The 21623-nt window shown below is 42.0% G+C and overlaps 1 protein-coding gene across 1 annotated transcript in view; it reads left to right on the top strand.

Annotated features, from left to right (window-relative positions):
• Positions 1–21623, top strand: part of MUC19 (mucin 19, oligomeric) — a 211467-nt gene that overhangs the window by 107157 nt on the left and 82687 nt on the right. Inside the window, 15 exon segments of the mRNA XM_033223489.1 lie at positions 2–448; positions 451–1693; positions 1766–3543; positions 3546–3794; positions 3902–4294; positions 6945–7010; positions 7117–7170; positions 11263–11316; positions 11968–12021; positions 12733–12777; positions 13027–13080; positions 13504–13557; positions 14494–14547; positions 20878–20931; positions 21555–21608. Of these exon segments, the coding sequence (XP_033079380.1) occupies positions 2–448; positions 451–1693; positions 1766–3543; positions 3546–3794; positions 3902–4294; positions 6945–7010; positions 7117–7170; positions 11263–11316; positions 11968–12021; positions 12733–12777; positions 13027–13080; positions 13504–13557; positions 14494–14547; positions 20878–20931; positions 21555–21608 (4653 nt within the window).

The raw sequence follows: 21623 nt of genomic DNA, 5'->3' as shown, positions 1-21623 counted from the left end.
CCATCAGCTGAAGCGACAGGGCTACCTGTAGTATCAGCTGGGGTGACAGGGACAATTGGATCACCAGGTGGAGTGACAGGGACAACTCGGCTATCAACTGTGGTGACAGGGATAACTGGACTATCAACTGAGGTGACAGGGACAACTGGACTATCTGCTGGGCTGACAGAGAAAATTGGACTATCAACTGGGGTGACAGGCACAATTGTATCATCAGCTGGAGTGACAGGGACAACAAGACTGTCAGCTGGAATGACAGGGACAACTGGACAGTCAGCTGCTGTGACAGGGTCAACTAGACTATCAGCTGGGGTGACAGGGACAACTGGACACTCAGTTGAAGTGACAGGGACAACTGGACAATTGGTTGGCATGACAGGGACAGCTAGATCATCAGCTGGAGTGACAGGGAAAACTGAACTATCAGCTGGAGTGACAGGACAAGTGGACTACCAGCTGTGGTGACAGGGATAACTGGACTATCAGCTGAGGTGATAGGGACAACTGGATTATCAACTGGGGTGACAGGGACAACTAGACAGTCAGTTGGTGTGACAGGGTCAACTAGACTATCAGCTGAGGTGACAGGGACAACTGGACAGTCAGCTGAAGTGACAGGGATAACTGGACAATCTGTTGGAGTGACAGAGACAACTAGATCATCAACTGGAGTGACAGGGATAATTGGACTATCAGCTAGAGTGACAGGGACAAGTGGACTATCAGCTGTAGTGACAGGGAAAACTGGACCATCAGCTGGGGTGGTGGGGACAACCAGACAGTCAGCTGAAGTGACAAGGACAACTGAACAATCAGCTGCAGTGACAGGGACAATTGGATCACCAGTTGGAGTGACAGGGACAACTGGACTATCAGCTGAAGCAACAGGGACAACCAGACCATCAACTGAGGTGACAGGGACAACTGAACTATCAGCTGGGGTGACAGGGATAACTGGACTATCAGCTGGAGTGACAGGGACAACTGGACCATCAGCTGAAGAGACAGGGGCAACTGGCCCATCAGCAGAAGTGACAAGGACAACTGGACCATCGGCTGGAGTGACAGGGATAACTGAACTATCAGCAGAAGTGATACGGACAACTGGACTATCAACTGAGGTGACAGGGAAAACTGGATCATCAGCAGGAGTGACAGGAATAACTGGACCATCAGCAGAAGTGACAGGGAAAACTGGGCTATCAGCTGGAGTGATGGGGACAACTGGACCATCAGTTGAAGTGACAGGGACAACTGGATCATCAGCTGGAGTGACAGGGACAACTGGGCCATCAGCTGGAGTGACAGGGACAAGTGAACTATCAGCTGCAGTGGCAGGGACAACTGGCCCATCAGCTGAAGCAACAGGGCTACCTGTAGTATCAGCTGGAGTGACAGGGACAATTGGATCACCAGCTGGAGTGACAGGGACAACTCGGCTATCAGCTGTGGTGACAGGGATAACTGGACTATCAACTGAGGTGACAGGGACAACTGGACTATCAGCTGGGGTGACAGGGATAGCTGGACTCTCAGCTGGGGTGACAGGGATAACTGAACCATCAGCTGGAGTGACAGGGATAACTATAGTATCAGCTGGAGTAACAGGGACAACTGGACTATCTGCTGGGGTGACAGGGATAACTGGACTATCAGCTGGGGTGACAGGGACAACTGAACAATCAGCTGAAGTGTCAGGGACAACTGGACAATCTGTTGGAGTGATAAGGACAACTAGATCATCAACTGGAGTGACAGGGACAAGTGGACTACCAGCTGGGGTGACAGGGACAACAGAACAGTCAGCTGAAGTGACAGGGACAACTGGACAATCTGTTGGAGTGACAGGGAAAACTAGATCATCAATTGGAGTGACAGGGACAAGTGGACTATCAGCTGGGGTGACAGGGATAACTGGACTACCAGCTGGGATTACAGGGACAACTGGACAGTCAGCTGAAGTGACAGGGACAACTGGACAATCTGTTGGAGTGACAGGGGCAACTAGATCATCAGCTGGAGTGACAGGGACAATTGGATCATCAGCTGGAGTGACAGGGACAATTGGATCACCAGCTGGAGTGACAGGGACAACTCGGCTATCAGCTGTGGTGACAGGGATAACTGGACTATCAGCTGAGGTGACAGAGATAACTGGACTATCAACTGGGATGACAGGAATAACTGGACCATCAGCTGGAGTGACAGGGACAACTACAGTATCAGCTGGAGTAACAGGGACAACTGGACTATCAGCTGAAGCGACAGGGATAACTGGACTATCAGCTGGGGTGACAGGGACAACTGGACTATCTGCTGGGGTGAGAGAGACGATTGATCTATCAACGGGGGTGACAGGGACAATTGGATCATCAACTGGAGTGGCAGAGACAACAAGACTATCAGCTGGAGGGACAGGGACAACTGGACAGTCAGCTGAAGTGACAGGGACAACTGGACAATCTGTTGAAGTGACAGGGACAGCTAGATCATCAGCTGGAGTGACAGGGATAACTGGATTATCAGCTAGAGTGACAGGGACAAGTGGACTATCAGCTGGGGTGACAGGGATAACTGGACTATCATCTGGGGTGACAGAGATAACTGGACCATCAGCTGGAGTGACAGGGACAACTGGACTATCAGATGAAGTGACAGGGATAACTGGACTATCAGCTGGGATGACAGGGACAACTGGACTATCTGTTGGGGTGACAGAGACAATTGGACTATCATCTGGGGTGACAAGGACAAATGGATCATCAGCTGTAGTGGCAGGGACAACAAGACTACCAGCTGGAGTGACAGGGACAACTGGACCATCAGCTGGTGTAATGGGGTCAACTGGACTATCAGCTGGGGTGACAGGGACAACTGGACAGTCAGCTGAAGTGACAGGGACAACTGGACAATCTGTTGGAGTGACGGGGACAACTGGACTATCAGTTGGGGTGATAGGGACTACCAGATCATTAGCTGGGGTGACAGGGACAACTGGATCATCTGCAAAATCTGGGACAAGTATACCATCATCTGGAAAAACAGGAACAACCAGAACATCAGTTGAAGAATCAAGGACAACTAGACCATCAGCTGGAATAACAGGTACAACTGGACTATCAGCTGAAGTGACAGGGACAACTGGACCATCAGCTGGAGTGACAGGGACAACTGGACCATCAGCTGGAGTGACAGGGACAACTGGACCATCAGCTGAAGTGACAGGGTCAACTGGACCATCAGCTGGAGTGACAGGGACAACTGGACCATCAGCTGGAGTGACAGGGACAACTGGACCATCAGCTGGAGTGACGGGGACAACTGGACCATCAGCTGGAGTGACGGGGACCACTGGACCATCGGCTGGAGTGACGGGGACAACTGGACTATCAGCTGGGGTGACAGGGACTACCAGATCATTAGCTGGGGTGACAGGGACAACTGGATCATCTGCAAAATCTGGGACAAGTATACCATCATCTGGAAAAACAGGAACAACCAGAACATCAGTTGAAGAATCAAGGACAACTAGACCATCAGCTGAAGAACAGGTGCAAATGGACTATCAGCTGAAGTGACAGGGTCAACTGGACCATCAGCTGGAGTGACAGGGACAACTGGACCATCAGCTGGAGTGACGGGGACAACTGGACCATCAGCTGGAGTGACGGGGACCACTGGACCATCAGCTGGAGTGATGGGAACAACTGGATTATCAGCTGGGGTGACAGGGACAACTGGACCATCAGCTGGAGTGATGGGGACAACTGGATCATCTGCAAAATCTGGGACAAGTATACCATCATCTGGAAAAACAGGAACAACCAGAATATCAGTTGAAGAATCAAGGACAACTAGACCATCAGCTGGAAGAACAGGTGCAATGGACTATCAGCTGAAGTGACAGGGTCAACTGGACCATCAGCTGGAGTGACAGGGACAACTGGACTATCAGCTGGAATGACAGGGACAACTGGACTATCAGCTGAAGTGACAGGGTCAACTGGACCATCAGCTGGAGTGACAGGGACAACTGGACCATCAGCTGGAGTGACGGGGACAACTGGACTATCCGCTGGAGTGACGGGGACCACTGGACCATCAGCTGGAGTGACAGGGACAACTGGACTATCAGCTGGGGTGACAGGGACTACCAGATCATTAGCTGGGGTGACAGGGACAACTGGATCATCTGCAAAATCTGGGACAAGTATACCATCATCTGGAAAAACAGGAACAACCAGAACATCAGTTGAAGAATCAAGGACAACTAGACCATCAGCTGGAATAACAGGTACAAATGGACTATCAGGGCAAGTGACAGGGACAACTAGACCATCAGTTGGCGCAACCACTGTAACAGGAAGAACAGGAGAGCCAGGAAGTGAGGTTACAGTCCCTGAAGGCAAGTCTAGTTAGCTAAAGATAGGTCATTTAATGTGAACAACGTAATTTTTGGTCTTCCAGACTTGAATCTGTGTAAATTTATCACAATTAAATATGTTATTAAGAACTCAAATTGGTGAACAATGAGGGGGCTTTCCAGAATATTAGACTTTTTGGGTTTATGTTTTCATGGGGACTACTGTAGGTGTTGGCAAGGGATGCACAGCTGGAGCACCAGACTCTGGGGCCACTACAGTTGGGAACCCAGCAGGCATGGCTCACCTGGGTACTCTGTTGTGGTTCAACATAAGCCTGGCTGAGACCTCCAATTATGATTGTAAGATGAATCAATTGTGATTTAACCAAGGACCTAAATTGGGGAGAAATGATTCAGAGATGACCTAGATTTATCAATGTCTAAATTCGAATTTTACATAAGGGGCGGTAAGTTCATTATATTTACTAAGATGAACCATGTAAAGCTGATAATCAAGTAGTGCTTTAACCAGGCAAAACTGAAGAGCCATATGTAACCAGCCCTGGAGCAGATGAAAGCAGGACCAGATTAACCACACCTGGAAAATCAGGCAAGTGGGACTGGAAGAATTTGGTCCCAACTGTAGCTCAACGTGAGGTTTTCTTTTTTTTTTCTTCTTTTTTTTTTTTCTTTTTTTCTTAAGACAGAGTCTCACTCTCGCCCAGGCTGGAGTGCAGTGACAAGATCTCAGCTCACTACAACCTCCACCTCCCAGGTTAAAGCAATTCTCATGCCTCAGTCTCCCAAGTAGCTGGGATTACAGGCACACACCACTATGCCCGGCTATTTTTTAATTTTTATTTTATTTTAGTTTTAGTAGAGACAGAGTTTCACCGTGTTGGCCAAACTGATCTCGAACTCCTGACCTCAAACGATCTGCCCACCTTGGCCTCCCAAACCGAACATAAGATTTTCTGGTCAATGTAATTATGGTAATGAGTATATTGTAAATAAGGAAATCAGAAAGTCAGATCGAAATCAGAAATTCAGATCCAAATCATCTATTAAGTTCGTGCAAAAGTAATGCCAAAAACCATAATTACTTTTGCACCAACCTAACAGTATTTAGGACCTTAAATTTTGTTAGGTGTTTTAGGACTAGGATTGAAGGAAAACAAATTATCTGTCTTTACAGTGCTGATTCTATCAGGAAACAAAGCTTACATGAAGAAGCCTAAAGCAAGAAAATATTTGAGCACTTTTTGGGCAGCCAGGAACTGTTATGAGATATGTAAACATGTCACTAATTTTCTCAGCAACTACTGAGATAAGTGATATTTTTGTTCACATTTTCAAATGAGGAAGTCAAGGAGAAGTTTAGTTAGCTGCTGCAAGTGATAATGTACACCAGGAAGGTCTGTCCTCAGAGCCTATTCCTTACCTTCTACACCATCCTCCCTCGTGTGGCAGTGGGTATAAACTAGAGCAGAAAGGAAATATCTTCCCTGGAGGGGATATCTCAATGGAGTCTCAGATATGCCAAATGTCAACCTCCCAAAGAAAATCAGATTAATGAAAAGTCTACTATACCAGAAGTATTTGGACATTTTCTATTATAACAGCAGTGTCTCACGTTTACTATTTAATTAAATGTTGTTTAATTATTTTTATTGTCATCTGTGTGTCAGGCACTGTGATAAGTGTGTGGGCACAGAAGTGAATGAGTCTGACAGGGTCACTGCTCTCAGGACATCCTGTCTAGTGGGGGATTTAGCCAGTAAGAGAAAAGTATCTCAATAGTATTACAATTAATGTTAAGTGCTAAGAATAAGGTGAGGGTGCCAGGAAAGTGACTTTCCACCTGGTGTCCCAAAGAATGAAGAGGCAGTAGTCAAAGAGGATAAGACAGGGAGGGAAATGCTAATAAGAGCTCCATGGGGAAATCACAGGATCTTAGAAAGTTTAAGGTGGAAAGAGGCCAGGGTTCCCAGTGCCCTGTTAGGAAGCCAGAGGATGTACAAAATAAGCCCAGAGAAGTCAGAAGGACCCTGATCACATAGAACAGAGCCTTGTCACACACGTTAAGGATTGTAGACTTGTTGCTAAGAGCTGAGGGAAGTTAACCAAAGGTGTGAGACAGAAGAGTGACATGATCAGGATTCCCATTTTTAAAAGATCAGTAAGACTGCAAATGTGAAGAATTATGTAAGGCGAGAACGAAAGCAGAGAAATTTGTTAGGAAGTTATTGCTCAATCAAGGTAAGAGGCAATGGTTTAAAATAAATTATGGTAGTGGATGGAAAAAAAGGGAAAAGTTCAAAACCTATTTTTGGAGAACTATCAAGGGGATTTGGCAGTGGTTTGATGGGGATTTTTTTAAGGGTATTTTTCAGGTTAATATTTAGTTGCTAGGATGGTGGTTCTATCAATTATTAAAATAGGGAATGTGAAGGAGCAGCAGTTTGTGGTGGGAAGATCATAGGTTCATGTTTGAAAGTTGAATTTGAGATGTTAGGGAGAAGTCCATATGAAAATTTCGAATTATTCTACTAAGATTCTTTTTCATTTGTTTTAAATTCAGCTACAACTGGAGTGCCTGCTGCAACTTCCCCAGGAGCTGAAGGTGAAAGCATAGCTTTCACATCAGGTACTGGAACCACAACTGGGCTCAAAGTAGTTATGTTGATAAATATCTGGATAGTGCTCCAATAAAATAAGAACACTGCTCCTGACTTTACGCTTTTTAATCTCAGTTGCCACGGGAGCCATCCCTGGGTCAACAATTGCACCAGGAAGTACCACTACTGGTAAGTAAGCAGGGGGATGTCAGATGTGTTTTTGATTTTTTTTCATGTTCATTGCTTATTTTAAAACAGCAATATCATTAATAATAATAACAGTTAATTACAATGTCTTTAAATATATTATCTCATAAATTACTTGAATGAACATGATTATCTCATTTTGCTCATAAGGAACTTAGGCAAAGATATTACCTAAGTTGATATGTTTCTACAGCACACCAAATGGTAAAATCAATATTTTTCTTGATTGTTTATTGATTCCAAAACTGTGCTCTTCAATGTGATGCCTTCCTTTGCTAAAGCAAAATATACAGTGATATTTAATAACCCATCAATAGGCCGGGTGTGGTGGCTCATGCCTGTAATCCCAGCACCTTGGGAAGCCGAGATGGGTGGATCACGAGGTCAAGAGATGGAGACCATCCTGGTCAACATGGTGAAACACCGTCTCTACTAAAAATATAAAAATTAGCAGGGTGTGGTGGCGCATGCCTGTAGTCCCAGCTACTCAGGAGGCTGAGGCAGGAGAATCGCTTGAACCCGGAAGGCGGAGGTTGCAGTGACCCGAGATCAGGTCACTGCACTCCAGCCTGGGCGACAGAGCGAGACTCCATCTCAAAACAACAAACAAACAAACAAACAAACAAAATCATCAATAAAGCTTGCTTTTAAAATCACAAAGCTTAAATGTTTCCCATTTCTAACTAAAAGAATTGGAGCAGCAGGTAAGAAAAATAAGTTTTTTCATGTAATAAACTATGGCACTTCCTATTCTGAAATAAGATTTGGAGAATTTTATTTGACAAAACTATAACATTATTCTTTTATAAGTCCAAATTTTATAACTTTCCTTTTTTTTTACAATGATTCACAAATACTTACAGGGCAATTTCTTTTTCCTAACACTGAGTAAATGAACAAAATTATTATTTCAAGGCTACAGTATATTATTGTTTAAGGTTCTCAACTAGTAATATACTTAGTATGACAGTATTTGAGATATATGTCATTTCTCAATGTGCAAGTCTCTAACAGAACCCAGACTCTAATGATTACATTGCTCATTAATAGTTTAAGGAATAGAATGCTTACCTTTTTTTTTTTTTTCTGGTGAAGATTTATGCCACATTATTGTAACTACTGTTATAAAGTCTCCTGTGTAAATTAATTTTACCAACTGATCGCTAGAAAATAATTCAATAATTTAATTCAAACTAAGTTTGTATTAATTCTTTATTCAATCTATGGTTATGCAAATGTAAACAAATTGGCATGGTTCATATTATATATTGAGCAACGTAATTATAAGTTAACACATGGCCAGAAACAGGTAGCCATTGGGACACGGTGTGTAACTATTGAGGCACAGTATGTATTTTATCATTTTTGGCATTTTATAATTTCAAGACAGCTTTAATTAAATGTAACCAAATAACAATTACTTGTGTATAAATATTTTGCTCGGAAAAAAGGCAGTGTTTTTTTTTCAGTTTGATAATCTGTAATCATAGCAATCATACATGATTCCTTGAAAGAGCACTTTACAATATGTCTCACAAGAGAACACTTAATCTGACTTAAATTTCTAAGATAAGCCTCTGTGGGAATAACATCTGTTTTTTAAACAAAATTTAATTATCATGGCATTTGACCCACTGACGCAAATTTTTTAAATGAAATTCAAATAAATTCTTTAATTTAAATATGGATTTAATTTATCCTTTAGTAAAGTCAGTTAGAATTCCATCACAACTCATTGTAGGTAAGCTGAAATTCAATGACATGAAAATTTATTTCTGTACAATGTGCTTGAAATATAATTTCTATTTTTTCCATTTGAGCACTGAAAAACATTTAAAGGATTGTGTGTGACATGCTTCTCAAATTATAACCTAACATACAAATTAATCTTTGTAAATGGAAATTAATCAAATATATACATTTATAAATATATTTGTTTTTAAATTTCAGTGCCATTAAAACAGCCTGAAGTAGTAGGTGAGAAAATATGAGATTATAAATGTGCATTTGAAAAAATAATGTTACATTAATGGAATAGAACACATGGTACCAGAAGTCTTTATTATCTGATTAATAAAACATGAACTTCAAATTTGATTTTTGTAGCATAGGGCTTTTGATTTTTCTATTCTCATGTGTTCTTAAATCATAATAAAGGTGTATTGAATCCTTTATATAATACTTAAATTCTACACTGATTCTATACAAGTATACAAACTCAGACAAACCAAAATAACTCCCAAAACATCTCCCCATTAAAAAGAGGTAGCACTATATTTCTCAGCATATTAAGAGTTATTTGTCACCTACTATTTACAAGAAAACTATTTCGCTTTTAATGTATCCTGGTATCTCTTTTTTAAACTTAAAAATAGTTTTAAAAGATAAGCAAAAGTAGCCGACTTTTTGTTGTTGTTTTGGGGTTTTTTTTTTTTGTTGTTGTTGTTGTTTGCTTTTTGGAGACAGGGACTTGCTCCGTCGCCCAGATTGGAGTGCAGTGGCACGATCTTGGCTCACTGCAACCTCCAACTCCTGGGTTCAAGCGATTCTCTTGCCTCAGCATCCTGAGTAGCTGGGATTATAGGTGTGCGCTACCATGCCCGGCTAATATTTTGCATTTTTTAGTAGAGGTGGGGTTTCACTATGTTGGCCAGGCTGGCCTCAAACTCCTGACCTCAGGTGATCTGCCCAACTCGGCCTCCCAGAATGCAGGGATGACAGGCATAAACCACCGCGGATGGCCTAGAAGCTGATTCTGTAGAATATCTCACTTTGAAAAAAAAATGATTTCTCCTTCTGATCCTTTTAGCACTTACATTGGAACATAAGTTCCATGAAAACAGGCATTTTTATCTTATTTTTCACTGATTTACAACCTCTTTATGACCCTTATCTGATGAGGTGATTGATTTCAATACTTGTCTCCCTGATCCACTAGATTCTACCTTTGTTGAAAGGGGACCAAGTCTTATGTATCATTAATGTCTTACTTGGGGAGCTTTGCATATAACGAACACTCAATACAGCCGAAATATGTTTAGCTTTCATTCACTATCTCATTTGGATAATTTAGGCATTATTTTCCCTAATTTGCCGGTAGGGAAACTGAGGTTCAGAGATTTTTAACCTGTTTAAAACCACACAACTCTTTTGATTCCAACACCTGAGCTCTTTCTACTCCTCTACCTTTCCTTTAGTCTAGACTATTGTAGCCAAGTTTCCTCTCTTCTGGTTTTCTCTATTCTCAGATGTGTTCTATCTGAAGCAGCAGTCAGTGGTCCTCTATTGACTGTTTTCTCTGTTCGTGTCATTTCTGTCATCAATCCATGGTAGCAGCTACCCATTTCCCTTCAAGTAAATTCTAAGTGTTTTAGTGTAATATTAGAGCCTTTGGAGACCCCATCTACTTTCCAAAGTTCTCATTAGCCCCCTTTACATAACAACTTTTAGCCTCACTTGAATTAGTTGTTGGCACTGTTAGAAGTTCCTTTATAAAATGTTACAAACTGATAACTAGGAAGTTGTTTTCTCACTGAATTTGAGCTAAATTTCCAGTTATTTTTCACTCATTCTATGTTTATACAACACATATTGCTATGTTTCCCTAAACCTTGGCTCTCACTATATCTTCTGCCTGATGTTCCCTTCCTGGACTTCACATAGACAAATCCTAAGCAATAGTAAAGATCTAGATGCTGTCTTTTCCAGAAAGCCTTCTTTGACCCCATTAAGGAGTAATGCTCAGCAGTTTCTCGTTGTCTCAGGTACTCAGTATAAACTGTCTTTTGTAGCAGAGAGCTAAGGCATACTGAGATCAAACTAGGTGAACACAAGAGAAGATCATCTTTCATCTTTGTCAGGGAAGGCCAGGAAAGGATGTCTCAAGTAGAGAACATTGCAACTCCCTATGATTTACAAATGGAATAGTTTAAGCAGAAAAACACGTAGAATTATAGATTTTTTAAGTACCCAGAAAAGGCTACTTGTTATAGCAAAGAACACACAGATGGTGTCTAGATTCAGATGTTCTCATGGCAGAATGAGTCAGTGACCTCTGGACTTTTTGTGTTTCAGGTACCACTGGGGTAACCACTGGCGCAACTCTTGCCCCTAGAAGTTCTAGCACAGGTGAGAACAAGCTGAGTGGAATTTTCCCATTGGAACTTCTTTCAAGGAGCTATCTCCTCAGGTTTTATTTCTAGGCAAAATTATCACTATAATAATCCCAAATCCTTAATGTCTTCCCAATTGTGTCTTCGTTCTTTTCCTCATCTTCAGAGGCCACAAGTTCCTAGGAGGAAGTAGAATCTCTGCAGGTGGAATAGCTACAGCTCAGCCTGCTAAGCCATTACTGCATTTTTGATCATCTTTCATTAAGCAGTGTTCCCTGAAATGTAGCCACACTACTTTATTCCATAAACTAAACCTTTTAAAAATGCAAAACAGTTACTAGGTAACAAATGTCAAGCTTGAGGAGCCTGACTTCCTTCTACCTCAGGGAGCTCATTCCATGCCCTAAGAAGTCAAGTCCCTGGCCACTGGATATACGTGTACTGAGAAAACTTCCATTTCCAAGCACTGAATCTCAAAGACACTAAAGCATCTAGAATGTTGTCAGGAAATTTGCTATAAGAAAGAGATGCTACATTGGAAACATAGGTAAATTTTTGCCATTGGAAAGCTCAAAGAAAGAGCATTCTAATATATTGTAAGAAATACTCATTTTTGAAAAAGCAATACCATAGTCATGGCATGTGGACCACCATTTCTTTATTTCAGGAACTTTTGGTAGTATTTCTGGGAAAACTCTCAAACCTGGAACTTATGTCTCAGGTAAGTCACTACATACCAGGACATCCTGGAGGGAGCCACTTAGGTAATACAGTTGACCCAGCATGCTTTTCTCTTCTTTCCTTTCCTTTCCTTTCCTTTCCATTCCTTTCCTCTTTTCTTTTCTTTCCTTTTCTTTTCTTTCTGTTTCTTTCTTTTTTCTTTCTTTCCTCTTTCTTTCTTTTCTTTCTTTTCTTTTCCTTCCTTCCTTTCTTTCTTCCTTTCCTTCCTTCCCTTCCTTCCCTTTCTCTCTCTCTCTCTTTCTTTCTTTCTTTCTTTCTTTCTTTCTTCTTTCTTTCTTCTTTCTTCTTTCTTTTCTTTCCTTCCTTCCTTCCTTCCTTCTTCCTTCCTTCCTTCTTCCTTCCTTCCTTCTTTCTTTCTTTCTTTCTTTCTTTCTTTCTTTCTTTCTTTCTTTCTTTCTTCTAGGGTCTCACTCTGCTCCCCAGGCTGGAGTACAGGGGCATGATCTTGGCTCACTTCAGCCTTGACCTCTTAGGCTCTGGTGATTCTGCCACCTCAGCCTCCCAGGTAGATGGGACTACAGGCTCTTTTTTGTAGAGACAGGGTTTCACTATGTTGCCCAGTCTGGTCTCGAACTCCTGGACTCAAGTGATCTGCCCACCTCAGCCTCCCAAAGTGTGGAATTATAGATGTGATCCACGAGACCCAACTGTCCAGAATGTTCTTACTTCATTCCTTCCTTTTCTTTCTCAGAGGCTACAACTGCTACAGGGACTCCTGGAACAGGACTGTCAGGAGGTGAGTGTTCTCATTCCAAGACTTTGGGTTCTGTTGATTCATTGTTTGGGATTGCATCTTAAAGAAGAATACGAAGGTTGAGGACACATTTTACACAAGGCTAAGTCAAATTGTGAATCCCTCTGGAACTACCATTTTCATGACCCTCCGACAAGTGTGCCTGAGTCCTGGTTTTCAGAACTAATTCTCTGAAGTCAGGAATGAGACCGTCATTGCTTTAAAGTTCATACAATTTTTTTTTCCCCACAGGCACCTCTATCATTTCTTCTGAAGTCAGTACCAGTTCAGAAGTTTCCAACACAGGTAAAATTCCATAAAGAAAATGTAGGCTGGCTCTTACTCCTTTATGAGTTTTGTGCATGTGTATGTATATGCATGGGTATGCTTTAGGGATGACATGAAATCAACCACAGAAGTATCACAGAGATATTTATAAAGAACTTTATCTTTCATTTTCCTCCCTCTGTAGTCATCCCTGGTACACCAGGAAGACATAACAGGAAGTGAAACAGGCAGGCATGAAATGAGCCCCCATCCCTCTGTCAGCAGACTAGAATGTAGGGGTGTTCACTGGCAAGTCGCCTGCGAATAAATGGGCCAAGGAGATGAAATGAGAGAAGGACACTCTTAATTTAGCATTTACACCATTTATAACATTAAGTCCTGAGAAATGCCCTTTTAGTTGCTTCCATGATGAATTTGCTAAATTTGCTTTTGTTGTTTTAGGTATCACTAGCGTAGGCTCTGAGACGTCTGTTGAAACAGGAATTTCCAACACAGGTAAAGTTGAAAGAAAACCATCTCTATGGATGCGCAGATGAAATGATGTTTTCTGTAGGTTGTTCTGATGAATAACACAAAATCTCTCTTCCCACTATTGCAACTCCCCAAAATTTACAATTCCAAATCATGTCTCAGAGGCCACAATTTCCGCAGAACACGTTGGCACCACTGAAGCTTCATTCACAATAGGGGAGAAGGAGCAATTCATGTCTTTCTTGTTATCACTGATTTTGACACTCATAGCGAGACTAGAGAGAGGAGGATTCTGGAGAGCAGTTTGTATTTACTTTACTAATATACTACATTTTTGGCCAACAAATTCTTTATAAGTTTAGACATTTTTCCAGAAAAGCTACTAATTACAGAGTACAGAATCATACTCCTAATCCTGGAAGACAGAACAATTATACTGATTGTTCTGAGTAACTTCTGTTGTGAAATTACAAACATTAGAAGCTTTTAGAAGAGGAGGGGGTGATAAAACTTGCTGAGAAACACAGAGGAGCTACAAGAACCCAGGAAACACACCTGCACTGTGTTAATGCTTCCTTTTCACAAATGAAGAGCTAAATATTTTCACAACGTCTGGAGTTCTCAGCACACTCATGGCATTCTCAGCAACCACCCCACAGTAGGCACCACTCTTGCATCTGACAGCCAAGACACAGGGAGGAGAACAGGGGAGCATGGGAGAAACCCACATTGTCCTCCTGACCGAGAATACTAGGAAGATTTTCACAGGTAAAGAACATTGTCACTTTGGTTGCTTTGGTAATAAAATGGTTAGTAAGAAAATACACAGGGCTCATCACCAGGGAAGAGCTAGGGAAAGTGCTAGTTAGATATAAGTTAGGTTTAGATTCTTTCTAGAGGCAGGTCTGTAGGAAAGAAAGATTAATCACTATGGTGATCCCAGTCCCCTTGGTGTTTCATCTACGACTGGGGTGGCTCCTGGCACAACCCTTGCCCCTGGCAGTTCCAGGACAGGTGAGTCTGCAGGTTGGCAGGGAACTCTTCAGAGCTCCTCCCATAATTTTTTTTTTTATTATACTTTAAGTTCTAGGGTACATGTGCATAACGTGCAGGTTTGTTACATATGTATATTTGTGCCTTGTTGGTGTGCTGCACCCATCAACTCGTCAGCACCCATCAATTCATCATTTATATCATGTATAACTCCCCAATGCAATCCCTCCCTCCTCCCCCCTCCCCATGATAGGCCCCAGTGTGTGATGTTCCCCTTCCCGAGTCCAAGTGATCTCATTGTTCAGTTCCCACCTATGAGTGAGAACATGCGGTGTTTGGTTTTCTCTTCTTGTGATAGTTTGCTAAGAATGATGGTTTCCAGCTGCATCCATGTTCCTACAAAGGAGGCAAACTCATCCTTTTTTATGGCTGCATAGTATTCCATGGTGTATATGTGCCACATTTTCTTAATCCAGTCTGTCACAGATGGACATTTGGGTTGATTCCAAGTCTTTGCTATTGTGAATAGTGCCGCAATAAACATACGTGTGCATGTGTCTTTGTAGTAGAATAATTTATAATCCTTTGGGTATATACCCAGTAGTGGGATGGCTGGGTCATATGGTGCATCTAGTTCTAGATCCTTGAGGAATCGCCATACTGTTTTCCATAATGGTTGAACTAGTTTACAATCCCACCAACAGTGTAAAAGTGTTCCTATTTCTCCACATCCTCTCCACACCTGTTGTTTCCAGACTTCTTAATGATTGCCATTCTAACTGGTGTGAGATGGTATCTCATTGTGGTTTTGATTTGCATTTCTCTGATGGCGAGTGATGATGAGCATTTTTTCATGTGTCTGTTGGCTGTATGTGTCTTCTTTTGAGAAATGTCTGTTCATATCCTTTCCCCACTTTTTGATGGGGTTGTTTGTTTTTTCTTGTATATTTGTTTGAATTCTTTGTAGATTCTGGATATTAGCCCTTGTCAGATGAGTAGGTTGCAAAAATTTTCCCATTCTGTAGGCTGCCTGTTCACTCTGATGGTAGTTTCTTTTGCTGTGCAAAAGCTCTTTAGTTTAATGAGATCCCATTTGTCAATTTGGCTTTTGCTGTCGTTGCTTTTGGTGTTTTAGACATGAAGTCCTTGCCCATGCCTATGTCCTGAATGGTACTACCCAGATTTTCTTCTAGGTTTTTATGGTATTCGATCTAACATTTAAGTCTCTAATCCATCTTGAATTAATCTTCGTATAAGGGGTAAGGAAAGGATCCAGTTTCAGCTTTCTACTTATGGCTAGCCAATTTTCCCAGCACCATTTATTAAATAGGGAATCCTTTCCCCATTTCTTGTTTCTCTCAGGTTTGTCAAAGATCAGATGGCTGTAGATGTGTGGTATTATTTCTGAGGACTCTGTTCTGTTCCATTGGTCTATATCTCTGTTGTGGTACCAGTACCATGCTGTTTTGGTTACTGTAGCCTTGTAGTATAGTTTGAAGTCAGGTATCGTAACGCCACCAGCTTTGTCCTTTTGACTTAGGATTGTCTTGGCAATGCTGGCTCTTTTTTGGTTCCATATGAACTTTAAAGCAGTTTTTTCCAATTCTGTGAGGAAAGTCATTGGCAGCTTGATGGGGATGGCATTGAATCTATAAATAACCTTAGGCAGTATGGCCATTTTCACGATATTGATTCTTCCTATCCATGAGCATGGTATGTTCTTCCATTTGTTTGTGTCCTCTTTGATTTCACTGAGCAGTGGTTTGTAGTTCTCCTTGAAGAGGTCCTTTACATCCCTTGTAAGCTGGATTCCTAGGTATTTTATTCTCTTGAAGCAATTGTGAATGGAAGTTCATTCCTGATTTGGCTCTCTGCTTGTCTGTTACTGGTGTATAAGAATGCTTGTGATTTTTGCACATTATTTTGTGTATCCTGAGACTTTGCTGAAGTTTCTTATCAGCTTAAGGAGATTTTGGGCTGAGACGATGGGGTTTTCTAAATATACAATCATGTCATCTGCAAACAGGGAAAATTTGACTTCTTCTTTTCCTAACTGGATACCCTTGAATTCTTTCTCTTGCCTGATTGCCCTAGCCAGAACTTCCAACACTATGTTGAATAGGAGTGGTGAGAGAGGGCATCCCTGTCTTGTGCCAGTTTTCAAAGGGGATTTTCCAGTTTTTGCCCATTCAGTATGATATTAGCTGTGGGTTTGTCATAAATAGCTTATTATTTTGAGGTATGTTCCATCAATACCAAATTTATTGAGCGTTTTAGCATAAAGGGCTGTTGAATTTTGTCAAAAGCTTTTTCTGCATCTATTGAGATAATCATGTGGTTTTTGTCTTTGGTTCTGTTTATATGCTGGATTACGTTTATTGATTTGTGAATGTTGAACCAGCCTTGCATCCCAGGGATGAAGCCCACTTGATCATGGTGGAGGTTTTTGATGTGCTCCTGAATCCGGTTTGCCAGTATTTTATTGAGGATTTTTGCATCGATGTTCATCAGGATATTGGTCTAAAATTCTCTTTTTTTGTTGTGTCTCTGCCAGGCTTTGGTATCAGGATGATGTTGGCCTCATAAAAAGAGTTAGGGAGGATTCCCTCTTTTTCTATTGATTGGAATAGTTTCAGAAGGAATGGTACCAGCTCCTCCTTGTACCTCTGGTAGAATTCAGCTGTGAATCCATCTGGTCCTGGACTTTTTTAGGTGGGTAGGCTATTATTGTTGCCTCGATTTCAGAGCCTGCTATTGGTCTATTCAGGGATTCAACTTCTTCCTGGTTTAGTCTTGAAGAGTGTAAGTGTCCAGGAAATTATCCATTTCTTCTAGATTTTCTAGTTGATTTGCGTAGAGGCATTTATAGTATTCTCTGATGGTTGTTTGTATTTCTGTGGGGTCAGTGGTGATATCCCCTTATCATTTTTATTGCGTCTATTTGATTCCTCTCTCTTTTCTTCTTTATTAGTCTTGCTAGCGGTCTGTCAATTTTGTTGATCTTTTCACAAAACCAACTCCTGGATTCATGGATTTTTTGGAGGGTTTTTTGTGTCTCTATCTCCTTTAGTTCTGCTCTGATCTTAGTTATTTCTTGCCTTCTGGTAGCTTTTGAATGTGTTTGCTCTTGCCTCTCTAGTTCTTTTAATTGTGATGTTAGAGTGTCCATTTTAGATCTTTCCTGCTTTCTCTTGTGGGCATTTTAGTGCTATAAATTTCCCTCTACACACTGCTTTAAATGTGTCCCAGAGGTTCTGATATGTTGTATCTTTGTTCTCATTGGTTTCAAAGAACATCTTTATTTTTGCTTTCATTTCGTTATGTACCCAGTAGTCATTCAGGAGCAGGTTGTTCAGTTTCCATGTAGTTGAGCGGTTTTGATTGAGTTTCTTAGTCCTGAGTTCTAGTTTGATTGCACTGTGGTCTGAGAGACAGTTTGTTATAATTTCTGTTCTTTTACATTTGCTGAGGAGTGCCTTACTTCCAATTATGTGGTCAATTTTGGAATAAGTGTGATGTGGTGCTGAGAAGAATGTATATTCTGTTGATTTGGGGTGGAGAGTTCTATAGATGTCTATTAGGTCCACCTGGTGTAGAGATGAGTTCAATTCCTGGATATCCTTGTGAACTTTCTGTCTCGTTGATCTGTCTAATGTTGACAGTGGAGTGTTGAAGTCTCCCATTATTATTGTATGGGAGTCTAAGTCTCTTTGTAGGTCTCTAAGGACTTGCTTTATGAATCTGGGTGCTCCTGTATTGGGTGCATATATATTTAGGAGAGTTAGCTTCCTGTTGAATTGATCCCTTTACCATGATGTAATGGCCTTCTTGTCTCTTTTGATCTTTGATGGTTTAAAGTCTGTTTTATCAGAGACTAGGATTGCAACCCCTGCTTTTTTTTGTTCTCCATTTGCTTGGTAGATCTTCCTCCATCCCTTTATTTTGAGCCTATGTATGTCTCTGCATGTGAGATGGGTCTCCTGAATACAGCAGACTGATGGGTCTTGACTCTTGATCCAGTTTGCCAGTCTGTGTCTTTTAATTGGAGCATTTAGTCCATTGACATTTAAGGTTAATATTGTTATGTGTGAACTTGATCCTGTCATTATGATATTAACTGGTTATTTTGCTCGTTAGTTGATGCAGTTTCTTCCTAGCCTCGATGGTCTTTACATTTTGGCATGTTTTTGCAATGGCTGGTACCGGTTGTTCCTTTCCATATTTAGGGCTTCCTTCAGGGTCTCTTGTAAGGCAGGCCTGGTGGTGACAAAATCTCTAAGCATTTGCTTATCTGTAAAGGATTTTATTTCTCCTTCACTGATGAAACTTAGTTTGGCTGGATATGAAATTCTGGGTTGAAAATTCTTTTCTTTAAGAACGTTGAATATTGGCCCCCACTCTCTTCTGGCTTGTAGAGTTTCTGACGAGAGATCTGCTGTTAGTCTGATGGGCTTCCCTTTGTGGGTAACCCGACCTTTCTCTCTGAGTGCCCTTAAGATTTTTCCTTCATTTCAACTTTGGTGAATCTGACAATTATGTGTCTTGGAGTTGCTCTTCTGGAGGAGTATCTTTGTGGCGTTCTCTGTATTTCCTGAATTTGAATGTTGGCCTGCCCTACTAGGTTGGGGAAGTTCTCCTGGATGATATCCTGAAGAGTGTTTTCCAACTGGTTGCATTTTCCCCCACTTTCAGGCACCCCAATCAGACGTAGATTTGGTCTTTTTACATAATCCCATACTTCTTGCAGGCTTTGTTCATTTCTTTTTCTTCTTTTCTTTTGGTTTCTCTTCTCGCTTCATTTCATTCATTTGATCCTCAATCGCTGATACTCTTTCTTCCAGTTGATCGAGTCAGTTACTGAAGCTTGTGCATTTGTCACGTATTTCTCGTGTCATGGTTTTCATCTCTGTCATTTCGTTTATGACCTTCTCTGCATTAATTAGTCTAGCTGTCAATTCTTCCACTCTTTTTTCAAGATTTTTAGTTTCTTTGCGCTGGGTACGTAATTCCTCCTTTCGCTCTGAGAAGTTTGATGGACTTCAGCCTTCTTCTCTCATCTCGTCAAAATCATTCTCTGACCAGCTTTGATCCGTTGCTGGCGATGGGCTGCGCTCCTTTGCAGGGGGAGATGTGCTCTTATTTTTTGAATTTCCAGCTTTTCTGCCCTGCTTCTTCCCCATCTTTGTGGTTTTATCTGTCTCTGGTCTTTGATGATGGTGACATACTGATGCAGTTTTGGTATAGGTGTCCTTCCTGTTTGATAGTTTTCCGTCTGACAGTCAGAAGGACTGTCTGTTGGTCTGTTGGAGATTGCTTGAGGTCCACTCCAGACCCTGTTTGCCTGGGTATCAGCAGCAGAGGTTGCCGAAGATAGAATATTGCTGAACAGCGAGTGTACCTGTCTGATTCTTCCTTTGGAAGTTTCCTCTCAGGGATGACTCCACCTGTGAGGTGTGGGGTGTCAGACTGCCCGTAGTGGGGGATGTCTCCCAGCTAGGCTACTCAGGGGTCAGGGACCCACCTGAGCAGACAGTCTGTCCGTTCTCAGATCTCAACCACCGTGTTGGGAGATCCACGGCTCTCCCCAAAGCTGTCAGACAGAGTCGTTTGCGTCTGCACCGGCCCCCGCTGCTTCCCCTATTGGACTTCAGCTGTGTGCTCTCCCCAGAGGTGGAGTCTACAGAGACAGGCAGGCTTCCTTGAGCTGCTGTGAGCTCCACCCAGTTCGAGCTTCCTAGAGGCTTTGTTTACCTACTTAAGCCTCAGCAATGGCGGGCACCCCTCCCCCAGCCTCGCTGCTGCCTTGCGGATAGATCGCCGCAGACTGCTGTGTTAGCAGTGAGGGAGGCTCCGTGGGCATGGGACCCTCCCGGCCAGGTGTGGGATATATTCTCCTGGTGTGTCTGTTTCCTTAAAGCGCTGTATTGGGGTGGGAGTTACCCGATTTTCCAGGTGTTGTGTGTCTCAGTTCCCCTGGCTAGGAAAACGGATTTCCTTCCCCCTTGCGCTTCCAGGTGAGGCGATGCCTCGTCCTGCTTCAGCTCTCGCTGGTCAGGCTGCAGCAGCTGACCAGCACCGATTGTCCGGCACTCCCTAGTGAGATGACCCCAGTACCTCAGTTGAAAATGCAGAAATCACCGGTCTTCTGTGTCGCTCGTGCTGGGAGTTGGAGACTGGAGCTGTTCCTATTGGGCCATCTTGCTCTGCCCACCAATTCAGGATATTCTTAAAAAGATCCTCCCATAATTTGATGTATTCTCTGGTGCTTGTCTTTTTAAGAGTAATATCTTATTCATTTCATAGTGATTGAATATTTTTCAAATATGTCTTTTCTGTTTTTCTGTCTCTCAGAAGCCACAACTTCCTTAGGAGGAAGTACATCAACAAGAGGTGGAATAGCCACAGGTGAGCATTGCTGGGTCATTGCACTCATTTGCCAATAATATTCAATAAAGAATGTGGTGCGAAATGAATCCATGTGACTGGATTCTCCCATATTGAGTACTGATCAAGAAATTACCGTTATTCATTGATGAAAGATCAGAAACTCAAATTTCATTCTTACTTCCTGTGCTGTAAGCAGATTCTCTTTCCACACCCAAGGCAGTCATCAGTCATTTGATTGACCGTTACATAGATGATCTAGAGATAGCCCCCATCTCCCTGTTCCAAAACTCTAGAAAAAAAAGAGACTCGATAAGTAAAAATGTCTTTGGTCGATATACTATGGGAAGGATATTATATGAGAAATACACAGATGTCCTTTTAGCATTCAAAACCCAGTTTACTGACATATTGAATAAGAATATATATTTTATCAATCTATTTGCTTGTTGCCCATTACCCACTTTCTTAATACCATGGTGGCTTCTCTAGAAAGACTCTGGAACTTGGGAATGACAACACAGGATAATCCAAAAGCATACTGAGCTGCTACATCTTGGCTGCTCAGATGACAGGCTCCTAGGGCTACATCACCCTGTATGTCTTCATACTGCAGTCTTTATTCTTGCTTTATTTTCTGTTAGAAGTCACAGGTTCCTCAAGAGGGGTCAGGACCACTGGATCAGAAGCTCCAGGAGGTAAGCTTCATCAGT

The sequence above is a fragment of the Trachypithecus francoisi genome, unplaced genomic scaffold (assembly GCF_009764315.1).
Source record: "Trachypithecus francoisi isolate TF-2019V2 unplaced genomic scaffold, Tfra_2.0 Lachesis_group11, whole genome shotgun sequence".
Lineage (NCBI taxonomy): Eukaryota > Metazoa > Chordata > Mammalia > Primates > Cercopithecidae > Trachypithecus > Trachypithecus francoisi.
This window is presented reverse-complemented; position numbering and strand designations above follow the sequence as displayed.